This window comes from Ascaphus truei, chromosome 9 (assembly GCF_040206685.1).
Source record: "Ascaphus truei isolate aAscTru1 chromosome 9, aAscTru1.hap1, whole genome shotgun sequence".
Lineage (NCBI taxonomy): Eukaryota > Metazoa > Chordata > Amphibia > Anura > Ascaphidae > Ascaphus > Ascaphus truei.
In genome coordinates this window covers 32,662,992-32,679,543 of record NC_134491.1, presented here as the reverse complement: position 1 = coordinate 32,679,543, position 16,552 = coordinate 32,662,992, and the positions used below count along the sequence as shown (strand labels likewise).

Sequence of the window (16,552 nt, the reverse complement as noted above, 5' to 3'; positions counted from 1 at the left end):
TATATGTGAACCACTCCCTATTCCCTATTAAATCCAGTTCACTAGCTATTATGTGTTTGTGCCTCTCAGGACTTTACATTGTAAAGTTGCTTAGTTTTGTGTAGAAGCAGTCGGCACCTTGCACACCCGCAGTCGGTTCTCTTGGTGCACAGTGCCTCCTAGAGTTCAAATGAGCGAATGCCGAGTGTGACCCGAGTGATTGATTGCCATTAAGTAATCCAAGCAATGTTTTTTTTATTTATTTATTTTTTTTAAATCCTGTTTTTAAGTGCTTTTGGTAACCTGCTAACCCGAGGGTTTAATTTCCTCTCACTACTTTCTTTTTGTCAGATGTTACTGTGTTCGAATCTGTGCGGGCTAACCCCCATCCCACTACCTATTTTGCTTTCTGTTAAGGACAAGAAAATCAGAGCAAACTCTCCTCCCGTTAAGAGCTCTCAAAGAAAATAAATGTGTTTCGCTTCCAAAGAAACACAGCCCGCTCCCACTGCGCTGTATTAGCATGGTTACATTTTGTTTAAGTCGGCCAATTATTTTGTTACAATATTTTCTAAATCTTTTTCTCCGGCGCCGGTGAGGGAGTGCGCTCCGTTCTGCACTGACACAAACCAAATGTAGCTTTGATGGCAAGTGTGAGCCGTGACTACTTTGTGATCGAACACTTATATATCAGAGCAACTTCGGAGATCAGACAGATTATCGCTGTACTCTGTCCATAACTGGAGAATCCATATTGTTGCATAACTTTTGATTTAAATCCATTCTATTTTTCGGAAATGCCTTGGGGTCACCAGGGGTTTCACGGGCATCCCTACAGAGTTCCCTGCAGTTTTCAGGTCATTGTAAATTCTTCTGTATTTGGTGCAATTTTCAAATCTGATCTCAGATGCGCTATTAGAGAGAGTTGGGGTTCTTTACAATGCATCTGATCGCAGACGCGCTATTAGAGAGGGTTGGGGTACCTTACAATGCATCTGATCGCAGACGCGCTATTAGAGAGGGTTGGGGTACCTTACAATGCATCTGATCTCGGACATGCTATTAGAGAGGGGTGGGGTTCCTTTTAATAGCGAGTCTGAGATCAGATGCATTGTAGAGTGGTTTGGGGTTCCTCAGAATTTCACAATATGATTAGATTTGGTTCCTTAACAAAACAAAAGTTGAAAATCAGTATTCGGTGATTTAAAGTAGCCATTTGCAAACGCTCTGTAGACTTCCCCTTTTTTTTCATTTTTCGTTCTCCTTTCTAGAGTACTTTCCCACACCCAGACTGTCTGTCTTGCAAACGAAGAAAACAGAAAGTTTGGGGTTTTTTTTGTGACGTCGGGTCGGTGGTCGACAATCTTAGGCCGCGGCTCCAGTGCCTTCTACAGCGCGGCTCGGTGTGCGCTGCGTGAAGAAACACCGCCCCTCAATGGGGCTGGGCCCAGTACACACCTTTGCGTGGGATGTGCATCCGTGCGGCACTACCGTTTTTCCCAAAGACATTGAATTTAGAAGTTGCGACGGAGGGGCAGCCACGCCCCCGCTGGCGGGTGTCAGCCAATGAGGGCAACCAAGCCACTTGAGGTCATGGCCATGCCCCTGGAAAACCCCAGCCACGCCCCCTCCCCCGTCACAAACTTTGCAGTCTTGTCCCAGATCGCAGTGAAGCGCCGCCGGGCGCGCGTGCTGCAGTGCACACTGGGACCGCAGCCTTGGGCTGCGCTTATACTGCCGGCGACGCGACCGATGACGTCGCCATCTCCGTTGCTAAAGTTATTTATGTTTTGGAGACGTCGCTGGCTACAAGGCCAGTGATGTCAGCAAAGGGGAAGGCAGAGGGACGGAGACAGGAGATTTAACAGTGTAAAGAGATGAAGTTGGCTATTAGAAACACTGCAAATGGGCCACAGCAGGAAAAGAGAGACGGGCGAAGTGAAGGAGCTCACTGCAGGGATTAGGAGAGAAGTGAATTAAAGCTGCAGTTCAAGCTCCCGTGTGGTGTGTGTGTTTTTTTTTTTTTTTTTTTTAACTTCAATAGTTTCATGTGGGCAATCTCTAATTACCTAAAGAACTGCATAGCTGCCGGTCAATTCGTTCTCCGTCTATTGATCGGCGAAGTTTGGCGACATCTTTAGATCTGGGGAATGTAAATGGTTGCTATAGGAAGAATCATGCTTGTTAAAATAGAATACAAGAAAATTGGTCTTTCAAAGTTGTTTTTTTTTTTTTTAAACAGAAAATGCTAAAAGAATTTTTTCTTACTACAGAACTGATTTATTAAAAAAAACACACATGCAGGATATTGCCTGAACTGCAGCTTTATGTATGTAGTGCCGTGCTGGATTGAGTTGGGGGTTTGTTTACTGGATTCTGCTTAAGGAAACAAAGGACGCCTGGTCCGTCCGGTTCAGGAGTCGGCCTGGGCTCTCCAACAGCCACAGACAAAATAGTTGAATTACTGTATTCAGTAAACACTCTGAATGAATAATATAAAAGTTAGAAAAGGAAAGACTTGTGTCAAGTGCATTTCTGCTAACAGTAAACTAATCTATTTATTTTTTTCCTGGTAATACAATGTGTTCAACTTTATATATGTATTATACTTGCCAAAAAAACATGCACGGACAGACGCATTGGATGCAATAGAAGCTCCTTGGCTTATATAAGCAGTCACGTGGAGACCCTCTGCAAAAATCAAATTCTACCGACTACAAGAATTTTGGTAGCACTGTCGCTCCGTCACGCGACAATGCATTTGTTTTGACGCAACGTCTCGGTACCTCCTCGCTTCCCTGCGCACTGTGACGCGTCAGCCAGCAGGGGCTACAAGAGGCTTGTGTTCCCGTGCCGCGTCACGTGGTGTGGCAGGAAGCCAATGAGGAGGGGAGATCGCCGGCAGCCTGGTATATTCGAGACGGTGGATATATACACACACACCTGTCAAGGAGGGGGGACATATTGCAATCCGCCATATTATATTGCCGTTATAGTAATGAAACTATTGGAGGTGGTAGGTCCGTGTTCACAAGCCCATCTTTTGGTCAGTCACGATGATTCATTTTACCACTTGTGGCACCAGGATCCCGTGAAAGGTGTGTGAAGGTTAAACCTACATTTAGGCCACTGGAATGTGATGTCGCTCGCTGGTATATCCTCTCTGATATCAGCGTTTCTTTTCCCGATCGCCTCTGCCAACTGTGTTTCTCATTGCATCCCCGATTCTCCTCTATGCCCCCCCCCCCGTCATGGCCACGCCCCTGACCTGTTTTGGCCACGCCCCTCAGCGCCTAAATCTGCCTGCAGATCGCGGTGAAGCGCCAGGACATGCTACTATGTGTTTTTTTGATTATTAACTATATACTACTGACACAATTACTGGACGGCTGGCTTTAAAGATCTAACATTTACCCCTTTAAAACGGTGTGCTTATACTGTACATACAGACTTAATTGTTGGTCTTGGCAGCAACATATCATGGGCTCTATACGCTGATTTTAAGTGATGTATGAAGCAACATAGTAGCTACCTAGATTCGCTGTAATCTTTATACAAGTGAATGGGTTATCTATAGTGATAACAACATATTTTGTATCTCACTAAGGCTGCGCTTGTAGTGCCTGGCGACACGATGTCGCTCCGAAACAAATACATTGACTCCGTCGCAAGCGCTTATAGTAAGTGCGATGGAGCGACCACAAATTTTGAAGCCGGGTAAATTTTGATTTTTTAGACAGTCGCCACGTGACTGTCTCTAAACCAATCAAATTGCGCGACCCACCCCTTTTAGTGACGTCACTGGCCTTGTCGCCAGCGATGTCGCATCAAATTATAACTTTCGCTGGTGGCGACAGGTGACGTCATCGGTTGTGTCGCCATTGCAAGACAGATGGTTTCTTTGACATTAGATTGAATTGTCAGCGGCGATCTTAAAGCTGCAGTTCAGTCTTTTTTTTATTTTTTTTATTTATTTTTTTACTTCAATAGTTTCATGTGGGCAATCTCTAATTACCTAAAGAACTGTATAGCTGCCAGTCAATTCATTCTCCATGTATTGATAGGCGAAATTTGGTGACATAATTAGATATGGCATATGTTTTCATTTGCTTCTGTCACTCAGTGGAAGCTCATGAATATTCATGAGCACTCCTGCACTGACATGTGCTAGAGGGAGGGCAGGGCTGACAAAGGGGTGTGCCAGGGCTTGTGACAGGACATGAAGGGGCAGTGCCTTAGCAAATGGCTGTTAAAATAGAATACAAGAAAATTGGTCTTTCAAAGTTGTTTTTTTAAAAACAGAAGATGCTAAAAGTATTTTTTCTTACTACAGAACTGATTTATTAAAAAAACACACATGCAGGATATTGACTGAACTGCAGCTTTAAACTTGCTGGAGTTTGTATACAAGTGTATATTGCTACATGATATCAACTTGAGGAGCAGTCGCTACACAATTAATAGAGCATTGTAAATGTTGCAAGTCCGGCAATGAAAGGGACTAACTGCTGCTATTTTTCTGCTGGTTCACTTCAGAGATATGTCTGAAGCATTAACGTTGTTTATTCAAACGACGGAATAGAAGCGACTGAATGTATTGATTCATCGAGATACTTGTGCTGTATATATTTTGGCATTAAACGGCTTGTTTCATTATCTGACCCTAAAATTCAGAATTCAGGACAGGTGTGTACTTGGCCCCTGGGATTTGAGACAAACCACCTACCTATTGAATATGTTTAGGAAGCTTGTGGTTTTACATACAGTTTCTCTGTCAAACTATCATCACCTCTTACTAATTAGTCATTGAGGATTATTAGAGGAACACCATCGATACTCCAGATACATATAGTGAGTATCTAGCTGTAGTTCACAATCTCACCACCCATTAATTTAACCTTCACTTTGTATATATTGTACACTTTAAATTAAATTTTTTTTATTTTTTTTATTGTTTTTGTTACATCTGAGGTTGCATCGATCAGTTTTTCTGGATACGATAAGTGTCGTTATGTGTAATTTATTCCCATTGGATGCAGGGTGTAATATAAAAAAAAAAATGTATGACCCTTAACCTGGTGAGGGGCGGGGGTTCCCTCAGAGAGGGGGGGGGGTTCCCTCGGAGCGAGGGGGCTGGGGTTCTCCCCCCCCCTCCTCACGTGATCATTTTATTCATTACTTTACTACATTTCGATTGTTAACACCGGAGAGAGGTACAGAGAACCTGCATCAAAAACCTTTATTTGATCTGAAATGATTAAAGGCACATTTGCTAATTATCGTAATCCTGGCAAGTATACACAAGTCAGGATTGCTGTGTTCTCTTCGGTCAGTGGGCGACGAAGGATCCAGAGAGAAATGGTTCTGGGAAACCAAGTAGCCAGAGAGAAATGGTTCTGGGAAACCAAGTAGCCAGAGAGAAATGGTTCTGGGAAACCAAGGAGCCAGAGAGAAATGGTTCTGGGAAACCAAGGAGCCAGAGAGAAATGGTTCTGGGAAACCAAGGAGCCAGAGAGAAATGGTTCTGGGAAACCAAGGAGCCAGAGAGAAATGGTTCTGGGAAACCAAGGAGCCAGAGAGAAATGGTTCTGGGAAACCAAGGAGCCAGGGAGAAATGGTTCTGCGTCCTGTTGGACGAAGCTTTACGTAGCAGTAAAGGTGTTCCTCTCTGATGCATGAACTTTTTTGAAATACGTGGGCCACCTGCTTGTCATTCTTGGGCAGCTCAGCAAAGTGTGTGTGTGTGTGTGTGTGTGTGTGTGTGTGTGTGTGTGTGTGTGTGTGTGTGTGTGTGATATAAAACCGCAATCTCAGATGCTGTTTGTTTGTTTGTGTTTTTTGTTTTCATTTTTTAATCTTGCCTGTACCGGGGGGGTTAGGAGTATATCTCTAACTCCAGCAGATGTGTATCAAATGCAAAATTGGAGACAGTACCTTCATATATAGATGCTAAGAGCTATAAGATTGAAAGGCCTCTTTGCCTTTTCCTTGTGGCTTTAATCTGTTAATGCACGGTTATGTGTGTGTATTTATTAACTTAGTAACTGGAGAAGTGTATCTAAAGCAGGATACACCGGAGATCCCAAATAGTGGCGCACTGCGGACCTATTATATAATAAATGCGGTCAATAGCAGCTGAAATAACCAAATTTAAATTTTAAAACATTTTATTATAGTACAAAAAATGAATAAAAAGATATATATCCAAGCAGGGGGTATATATATCTAATGTCAAAAATCCTCTGAATAATGTTTCATATAAGTGAATTCTACTAAGTGTAGTGAAGGCACAAGATAAGTTTCCAAATAGTAGCCTGTGAAAATGCTCAGAAGGCTCTCATATGCACAAATAGAGCGTCCCTAGTAATACAAAAATAATCTAATAGGTGTTTGAGGTCCTGAATAGTATCTCTATCTCTAATTGTGACATTACGTGGTGGTGCCTAACGACTTAGGAAAGAAAGTATTGAACTTGTATAAAACACGTATATGAAATAGTGTACCGGGCTGCGCATGCGCCGCAGTCCATGTGGAGTGTTGCGGTGGCGGTCTCCGATAATAAGGTAAGTGTGAAAGAAATAGGGACTATTACAAATAGAGTTCCAGGTAATCTGTGTATTATACATATGTGTGTATGTACAAGGTACAATGCACCGGACTGCGCCTGCGTCGCAGTTCGTGCGAGAATGCTCCAGTGGCAATCACCAAATGAAGAGTGAAGTGAAAGAAATAGGAACTACTCTAAAGAAATTGTTTTAAAAAACACAGGTTATACGGCAGCCAAAATAGTTGTTACTGGGTAATAGAAACCTTCATGCGTAATCTAATAGGATCTGTTTGCGCATGTGTTTGACACTCAGTGCATGATGCCCAGTGTCGAGTCCTATATTTTCAAGGTATATATACACCATAATACTGAGTTAAGTTATGGTGAGTAAAAAAAGTGACAAAAACCCTCCACAGGAAAGCAAATATAGCTGTATGCTCATCTGCATGTCTTAGGCAGGTCTGCAACCCCACCTTTCCCCATTATCACCCAGCATACAGCACTTCCACTGCAGCAAGGGATTCTGGGAAATGACATGCAAATGAGCACACAGTGTCACTTTTTGCCTCAATAACCATTTATAACTTATTGAGGCAAAAAGTGACACTGTGTGCTCATTTGCATGTCATTTCCCAGAATCCCTTGCTGCAGTGGAAGTGCTGTATGCTGGGTGATAATGGGGAAAGGTGGGGTTGCAGACCTGCCTAAGACATGCAGATGAGCATACAGCTATATTTGCATATATATATATGTATGTATGTATATGTATGTATGTATAACAAGAAAAGAAAGCGCCCGATCCTAGTGCAGCATGAAAAAATACAATTTAATAAAAATGAATATGAATAAAACCAACAAATGCGAACTCACAAACACAGGATAAATAAATGCATATAATGAGTATACTCATTCGCCAACCGCCCACGTTGTGCCTTGGATGGCGCGCCCTCTCTCTGTCTGGGTTTTCTCAGCTCTGCTGAACCGACATCCAGCAGGGGATACAGGAAAAAGCTCACCACAATGTGACCACAATGTGACCCGGAAGTCCTCCACAATGTTAGTGTATCCGGATATGAGGTCTGTAGTCCGTGACCCCGCGATGCAGGGGCTGATCAGAGAAGTCTCTCTGCACTCCCAAAGGCAGTCCGTAATGAGGTGGGCAGTGAGGATAGAGTCAAAATATATATCACAGTGTGACAGCAGCTAAAAAACGCTCTTCTCTACGCGTTTCTTCACATAAAGTGATTTCATCAGGAGATGGCACTCTTAGACCTTATATTAAGGAATAGTTTAAAAGCGGAACACTCTTTTTCAATATAGTGTCTCATATATTAACTTACATTTAAGTGGATGGAAGTCACCAAAGCATCATAAGTTCACCATTTTAAATAGGAGCTTTTGTGTCCATTTAGCATTATAAGAAATGGGGTCTCTACTGAAGTCAGCCATAAATGGAGGATGGTGTGTCACAGCTGTTGTGTTGTATGTTTGCAGGTACACGCCTACATTATCAGCCACCTGAAGAAAGAAATGCCTGCTGTATTTGGAAAAGAGGCCAAGAAAAAGGAGCTGATCAGCAAACTCCCCGAAATTTACAGCCAGCTTCAACGGGAGCATCACATTTCACCTGGCGACTTCCCAGAGGTTAAGAGAATGCAGGTACTGTGTATACTAAGTGCTCAGTCCGAGTGCTGCAGGATGTGGACACTCTATTCCCTAATTTAATGTGCTTAAGGGTTAAACGTCGTGTTTTTTTTTGTTTTTTTTAATCTGCTTTCAGAAGAGCTTATTTTTCTATCTCCATAACATAACTCGATTAAAGAAATGATTATGCCGTTACCCTTAACCTAGCAGTTTTTAGGAGAAAAGCAGAATATGACAGATCACTCAGCATTGCTACAGAGTCTCCTTTGGTTTCTTCTTTGATACACTACTAGTTTTCAGTTAACAGTGATGTCTGGGGTGACGTCACAAGACTTGTCTTCTGTGACACCCTCTTTCTCCCCTCCCACCCCCCCATGTAATTCATAATCAATTGTTATAATTCAACTTGTAATTCAATTATTTTTAAGTCAAATGGAAGCCAAGAAGGACTTCATTATAAAACATTGAGTTTGTTCTCAATTGAAGAAGATAGATAAAGGTGCCACAGCAGCAGATATACTTTTTTTATGTACTTTGCAGATTATTTGACGAAGCTACGTGTTTTTTGTGCATAGTGCAATGTCCAAGTAGATAAGCCTGTTAATTTAAAAATAAAAGAACACTGCAGAACTTCCAGTAATATGTTTGTCTTTATTTATATAGCGCCATTAATGTACATAGCGCATCCCAGCAGTAATACACGTGACAATCATATAGATCACAAATAATATAAATAACACACAAAGGGGAGAAGTGCTTCAGACATAAAATTAACATTTATGAAAAGGAGTTTGATGCTATTGAAGAGTTGGTGTTTTAGTCAGAGTACATTCAAAGTAGTGTATTTGTGGAAGATTTTGTTTTGCTGTGATGTTTGTAATCCCAATAAAATATTATACCTGTTTCCTGCCAGCAGAGGGAGTTTGTGCTCCATTTGGTGATCTAATACTTCAGTTTGGGAGGGGATAGTAATCCCTCTGCATTCATGTGCCGGATGCTGTATATAATTTACCTTGTTCCATAAAAAGCAACAACCAAAAACATTCTGGGTATATAGAAAATGCACATTTATGTGAACTCAAAAAATAGCATTAGAAGTTGAAAATAAAGTTCTGTTCTTGTGTAGTGCTAACTTCGTGCACAGCCCGTGGCGATATTTTTTTTTGTTTTTAAGACCTGTGACCTAATATAGTATTTTGCTTTGCGATTTTATAAATATTGGACAAAACTGTAAGTCATTTTAAGAAGTCTCTGGCGTCCCTATTTCTGCTCCAAGCTGTTTAAGCTCTAGAGCAGGGGAGCACAAACTGGGGCACTGGTTTATTTTTTTTTGGGGGGGGGGCGCAGCTCCGAAAGTTTGCGCTCCCCTGCTCTAGAGGTTTGGCAGTGTAGATCAATAGTCTGTGTCGCTTTTATATTGTACAATGTTAATTTGCGAGGTGGCGGTACTGGTTGAATATTTTCTACACTTCCAGTGAATGAGTGGGCACAATGTTCTTCACTAAATTGAATATTTATTTGTAATCCACAGCAACAGCTGGAGACCTACGACTTTTCTAAGTTTCATACACTGAAGCCCAAACTGATCGACGCTGTAGATAACATGCTGGCTAATAAAATCGCAGCTTTAATGAGTTTGATCCGCGACGAAGAGAATAGTATGCCGCCTCAAATGGTGCAGGGAGGCGCCTTCGAGGGCACCGACGAAGGACCATTTGGTCGCGGCTATGGGGAGGGAGCCGGCGAAGGTGCTGAGGATGAGGAATGGGTGGTCGCCAAGGACAAACCAGTTTACGATGAGCTGTTCTACACGCTGTCTCCACTTAATGGCAAGATCTCTGGAGTCAATGCCAAAAGGGAGATGGTGAACTCAAAGCTGCCAAACAGCGTATTGGGAAAGATCTGGAAGCTGGCAGATAACGATAAGGATGGCATGCTAGATGAAGAAGAGTTTGCCCTAGCAAAGCACCTCATTAAAATTAAACTGGAGGGGTTTGAGCTTCCTAATGAGCTTCCTCCTCACCTTATACCACCGTCCCAAAAGAAGCCCCTGCAGAACTCTGAGTGACGAGACCAACGGAAGGGCACGGCACAAGATCGACATTGTTACTATTTCACTGCTGGGGAGTCCAGTGGCATAGAAGTGGGTGCTGGGTCCCCATGGCAAATAATTTTACAACGCAGCCTCAATACTAAAATATGTACATATACTAATGTTTTAAAGAGTTTGTGTGTTGTCTATATGTGGGGATTAAGTGTGAGTTTATGCAGACCTGCTCCTTTTGCACAACCTTGTGCTTCATACTGTACATAGTGTGAGCGCACACAAACCACAGAAGTAACAGCAAAATAAATGGGGTTTTTTGTGTACGGTAACTCCGTAAGTATTTGCATTATGCACATACAATGATACGTTTCTAAACTTTTATCAGACCCACAGGATATGTAGAAATCCAGCGTATACATAAAGCAAGTAAGTCAGCGAAGCTTTTCTAGATCTAGCATATATTCATTATGCTACCAATCCCCACACTCCTCCCTGCTTCAGCTAACCTTCCTTGCTGACGATAAGATCGGGGGAAAAAAGGGCTCGATTAACCCTCGTGGCTCTCGTTGGTTGACCCACCTGTGCTGTAGCAGGGATATCCTTAAAACCTGGCCTGTTGGTGACCCTTGAGGGAGGGAGTTGGCTGCCCCATGTGTAGTGGCTATGCCTCGGGTGGGAAGGTGGCACATCCTACAAACTGTCAGCTCGTGATCCGGGCCAATTCTGGTTCTGCTTCTCTTAGCTACTTTTCCCAGATCTGGGCTCTGCAGCATTTAGGGTAAATTGTGTTTGTCCACACAAAAATATTGTTTGCTTTCTGAGGCTACGTTTTAAAATGATAAAGCTTGCCTTTAGAAATTATGGCAGATGGAGGGATATCCTGGAGATTAACTGGAACTACATAACTTTAAATTGTTTATAGTCTTGTTATGTATACTCTCTGTATCTAATACTGTACAGTCACCTCTGCCTTGCTTGAAAACAGGTTTTTATGAATGCACTTGTGATCTTTCCCTAATATTGAACCCGATAATTGCAAACTTCTTGCAGGGAATCTGTACAAGAATATGTACCTTTTAGACATCTGATATTGGGGTTTAGATATATGCTGTGTGCAGTGTTTGATTTTACATTAACAAGTGGTGCAAGGTGACCTTACTTTATGTAAGAAAGGGGACAGCGCTTTTAGAGGACTCTTCCCAAAGGGGTCTATGGAAGTAAAGAACCAAAACACTCCCAATGCACAAGTCACATGCAGATTCTCCAGAAACCATTCCAGTCCCCGTGCCGGAGGGGCAGCAGTGCGTTTCCGAGCAGTTTTACCAAGAGGTCCCGGGCACACATTAAGGTTCATATTTACTAAGCGGTGCTATTCCAGCGCTGGAAGACGCCCAACGCTCCGTTCCAGTGAATGAGGCATAAGGAATCCTAGGATTGTCCCACCGCTTCATAAATGTAACCCTAAATGTGTCACATTTAAGGCTAAAGTTAAAAAGGAGACGTTCGCTTTAACATATATATATATATATATATTTATTTATTTTTGTGGGGGAGAAACAAACTTGGCAGTAAATTTATAAGTATAAAAGTAATACATTGGTATTCCCTTTTATCATCACACTTCATAAAAATATATATATGTATTTACTCTAATTTACTCTAGAAGAAACCTTTTTATTTTTTTTGCCTTTAAAAATGTGATGGTTGTGTTTCTTTTTTTGTTTTGTTTTTTAAATTATTTTGCACAGGAATCTTTTTGATTTTAGATATACATATATTCAGTTTGACTCTAATCTTTGTATACAGTGCATTGTAGAAGGAACAATTGTAAAGTTAATAATGCAGTGTCATTCGTTTACCAAACTAGCGTTGATGATCCGTTTGACGCAGTGCTTTTCTATAGTATATCGTTGATTCTGCACATATTCCATATTCTTTTATATTTAATGATTCCATACATTGCCAGATGGGTGTATAACACACCCACATCACATGTAAAATCTGGCACATTTCAAAAATCTAAAGCACGGCTCAACTTGTAAAGGCAACTTTTCACTCCCTCTCTGTGATGTTTAAATGAAATGTTACATTTCAGGAGATTGCATTTCTGTGCTACAACATTTTGCAGCCATATTGTGTAGTACTGTATATCCCTTTATAGTAGAACAACATTAAATCCAGTCCTGTATTTGTTCCAAATAAAAAACATGCGTAGTGCTAAAGACCAATATACAAAACAATGTGATGTATAAATAGATGCTCTTGTAATCGAACCCTGGGGAGATATAAATTAATTTAGGACAGGTACTGGGTGTAGTGTCCCGGTTCAGTAACCAGCCATTTATGTTTTAAAGTGAATGTACAGGTGCAGCCACAAGTATTCCAACACTTGCCTTGGAAAATCTGGGGCAATCTCCCAGTAATGCTGCAACATTTCTGCAGACGGACTAATGGCCCATCGGATTATCACAGCGGGGGTCCCTGGCAGTCCCATTCAAATTGACCAGGGATCCCTGCTGTGTTAATCCGATGGGCCATTAGTCTGTCTGCAGAAATGTCAGAGAAATGTTGCAGCATTACTGGGGTATTGCCCCAGATTTTTTCAAAGTAGTGTTCGGCTACTCGTAGCTGCATCTGTATGATACACAATCAGTCCAGAAACCTAGCCTGTAAATTCACCCTAAATTGTACCTGAAGTCCACAGATAAAGCAGGAAACATGTAGCAAGCAGACTCGCTGGCATGCTGCAACATCCACGTATAAAGCCCAGGATCCAGGTGTTCTTGCTGTGCCTCCGTGATGAAGATTCAGGGATAAACAATGGTGAGAATAACAGCACTACTCAGAAGCATCCAAACTTGAAGGGAAAAATGATGAAAAATGAAAGTGCGTATTCCATAAAAATTGATTTATTTATTGGTCATAGGACAAACAAATAGCGAAGGCGTCGCCCAACCAACTCGTTTTGTGTCAAAAGCGCTTTCTCCAGGGATGCTTCTGAGTAGTGCAATGTTATTCTCACCGCTGTGTATCTTCCAGCTCACCAAAGGGGCAGAAAAGCAGAGTTTTTGTTATTTTTTTATGGATTCTAATGTTCAGGTCCACAAGAGAGGGAGGGATAAGGTTATTCCTGCTGCATTCTGTTTATTTCCTATGCTAGAGTATCTTGATCCAGTAATTGTGAGTGTATTTTACATCAACCTGGAGCATCAGAACCAGTGCCTTGCTACAGTAACACAATATGGCATAAGTCAAAAACAAAAGTGGTGGCTGAGCGCAAGAAAACACAACTGCGTATAAATTCAGGAGTAGAACCCCAATTTGCTAAAGTGAAGTGATACAACAATATCAGTGAAATGTAATACAAAGTTTAGGTGGAAATACAATGTAAAATACAATTGTTGCAAAGCCTTCAAATAGTCCCAGGAAATACAGCAACATAACAAAGGACATATAGTAGAATACAGTATCTGCTATCCAATGCATCTATCTTTTTTTCTTTTCAATTCATTTAACACACATGGTGCAGGTTGGGTTTGAGCGAGTGGTGGGCTTCTGGGAGCAGTAGATGTCTACTGTTAGAAGATGTGCAGAGGTCTTGGATGTTTCTGGTTCTCATACAGAGAAGCATGGAGCCCTTTATAGTACTATTTTATATAGATGAAGAATGAACCAAAGGTAAAAAAACACTCACAATTTTACCAAATACAAAGCGCATGTAGACCACAGATTCATCTATTTTATTTATTTTTATTCATGTTATAGTAGATACTCTACTATATTTTCTTTGTTTCTTATTTTCATATATTTCCGAGGGCCAATTTTGCCCTCTGGTTTTTTTGTTTTTTTTGCCTCTGTCATAAGGTATCTTCTGGTGCTGAAAGATGCCTCGAGTCAATGGTCTGTAAAGTGTTTTCCAGCACCTGCAGATGACTGGCTGTTTATGAAGGTCGTTGCCTTAATTAACCAATCGGTCAAGTTTATTGACGTCAGTTCTTTTTGGGGGGGGAAAGCAGTTCCAAAAATAATGAATATTGACTATTTAGCATGTAACTAGAGCACGAGTCACTGTAAGAGCATTGGGGCTACGTTTAAAGGTGAAAGAAACCACATCTTTCCTGTTAAATTAAGGCTTCCCCTATATTTTTCTGGTTGATCCATGTAACCATTTCCCAAACAGAAAGCCAATGTAGAGTATAAAGGTACTCCAGGAAGTAGTGTGTGATGAATATACTTGTACCAAATGTGTGTGGACCTAAAAACCCTTTCTTGTAGAAATAATGGACCTCTTTGATGTGCTATGAACTTCTGTCTTGAATGAGCTTTGATGCAGACACAATGAGAACAATGTATGTCTCTGCTTTTTCAGAATCTCGACACCTAGCAACCTGTGTTTGACGTAAACCAATAAGCCTATACCATTCCTCCGATGTATATCATGTGTTTTATAAAAGTTCACTTCATTCCTTCATATAAACTGTTAATATAATTCTGCTTCTGTCTGATTTACCTTTCTTTATTTTTTTTATTTTAACATTAAAATGCATTGAGAATTAAAGCTGAGTGCCACTTATTCTACTACTAAAAACAATGTTTCTTAGTCCGTCTTGGGACTAATTGATGCCCTGATCTTGGTAATTGCCAAGGTACTCAACGCCTGAAAGTACGGCTTCCATTCTTTCCCTCCTGCAAATAAACGTCCTGCTTCCCAGTTGGATAAACTGCTTACTGAATAACAACTTCTTTAATTGAGGATCTCCCCAAGCTATAAACTGCTGACCACAATATGCCCTTCAACCTCCTCCACACGCCAATTGTTAAATCTTTTTAAACATTGCACCAAGTTGACCCTTTTGGCTGCCAGAGGAACCAGCAACACATTGTTGGCCTCTCGGGCATTGAAAGTGTTACATTTTAAAAAGGCATACTGTATACCTCCTCTTAATGCCTGCAGGTGTATTTACTTAAACTGCTGTACCTATCTGTATTAGGTGTTTAGAAAGCCCCTTGTTGGTAGTTGAGATGAATAGAAGTAGTTATATTTTCTTAAGGCTCTTGTTGGAATTATGGTTCCTGCATAGAGCAATTTTACCTTTTTGTTTTCTTGCTGAATAAATGACACTGACCAAGATTTTAGATTGCTGTAGAAGCAGCTACCAGCGGCAAAGCTGAACGTACATCTTTTTGCAGCTCAAACTGCTTCAAGTTGCATTTTTAAAGATTCTTATCTAAATGTTTTTGTATGTATATATCAAATAACAATATCACTTGTGGGCACATTCACATCTCAGCTGCAACCCTGCCTTTCCCCATTATCTCTTAGCAGAACGTGCTTCCACGGCAGCCAGGGATTCTGGGAAATGACATGCTCATGAGCATTCACCTGTCACCTGTATGTGTCTTGTAAATGTATAGGAATTAAATGTTTTCCTTGTGTGTGTATATGTACTGTAGCTTGTATTTGATCATAATTCAGTGTATTATAGATCCTTTAAACTCCAGAGGAAAATACCATTTATTTTTAAAGTTTTTCTCCTAATGTATTTATATATTTTTAGCTCAAACGTATTCCATTAGTTTCTTACACAGATCACTTTTTCTTTTTAACAAATCTAACAATGAAACCTTAACGTGTATATGCACTAGTATATTTGTGCTGCGAATTCCACAGATTATGGTATAAACTATGTACATTCATTTTTAACCTGCATCTTATTCTGACCTGCTATGGATTTACTGAATAAATAAAACTATTCCTTGGTTGTGTCTTGTCTGTCCTTATTTTTTTTTTTTTTTTAACAAGCATCTTGTTTTGGAAATGTCTTTTGCCCAATTTTTTTATTATATTTCATATTCGTCCATAACCCCTCTCCCATTAGATATAAATAATTTTTACTTGTTGAAAAAGTATGTCCCACAGTAATAATGCAGGCCTCACACTACTGCCACCATTTCCTCTTCTTATGCATTCCCTTTTACACAGGTAACTGAGCCTGTTACTGTCTTAAATATTACACTAAGAAACCCATTATTTCCCTTAAACAAAAAAGCGTTAAGGCCCTTGATCTTACAACATCATGGTTACCATTTTTCTGCGATCGTTTTGTAATGAAGAGCAACTTTAACGCTCTCTGCCTGAGGATCCTGCAACACCTTGTGCTCCGATGCGTTCCACTGCCCTTTTACATCTGCATTGCCCCAAACACGGATGCCTGATGGGGTTACCCAAGAGCTGCTCCCCTCTGCACAGAACCAGCACGACATTTGCAACAACATTTGCTTGTACTATGTGGAACATCAACCCCACCCACCGGAGTGTTAAGGAGCCAAGAAGA

At 41.0% G+C, this 16,552-nt stretch overlaps 1 protein-coding gene across 1 annotated transcript in view; it reads left to right on the top strand.

The window, feature by feature from the left end:
• The window catches only part of EHD4 (EH domain containing 4), a 39,475-nt gene extending 23,496 nt beyond the window's left edge, over positions 1 to 15,979 (top strand). Inside the window, exons 5-6 of the mRNA XM_075614326.1 lie at positions 8,021 to 8,185; positions 9,702 to 15,979. Coding sequence (XP_075470441.1) covers positions 8,021 to 8,185; positions 9,702 to 10,238 — 702 coding nt within the window. The 3' untranslated portion in view covers positions 10,239 to 15,979. The remainder of the gene's footprint in view (positions 1 to 8,020; positions 8,186 to 9,701) is intronic.
• Positions 15,980 to 16,552: the final 573 nt, after the last annotated feature.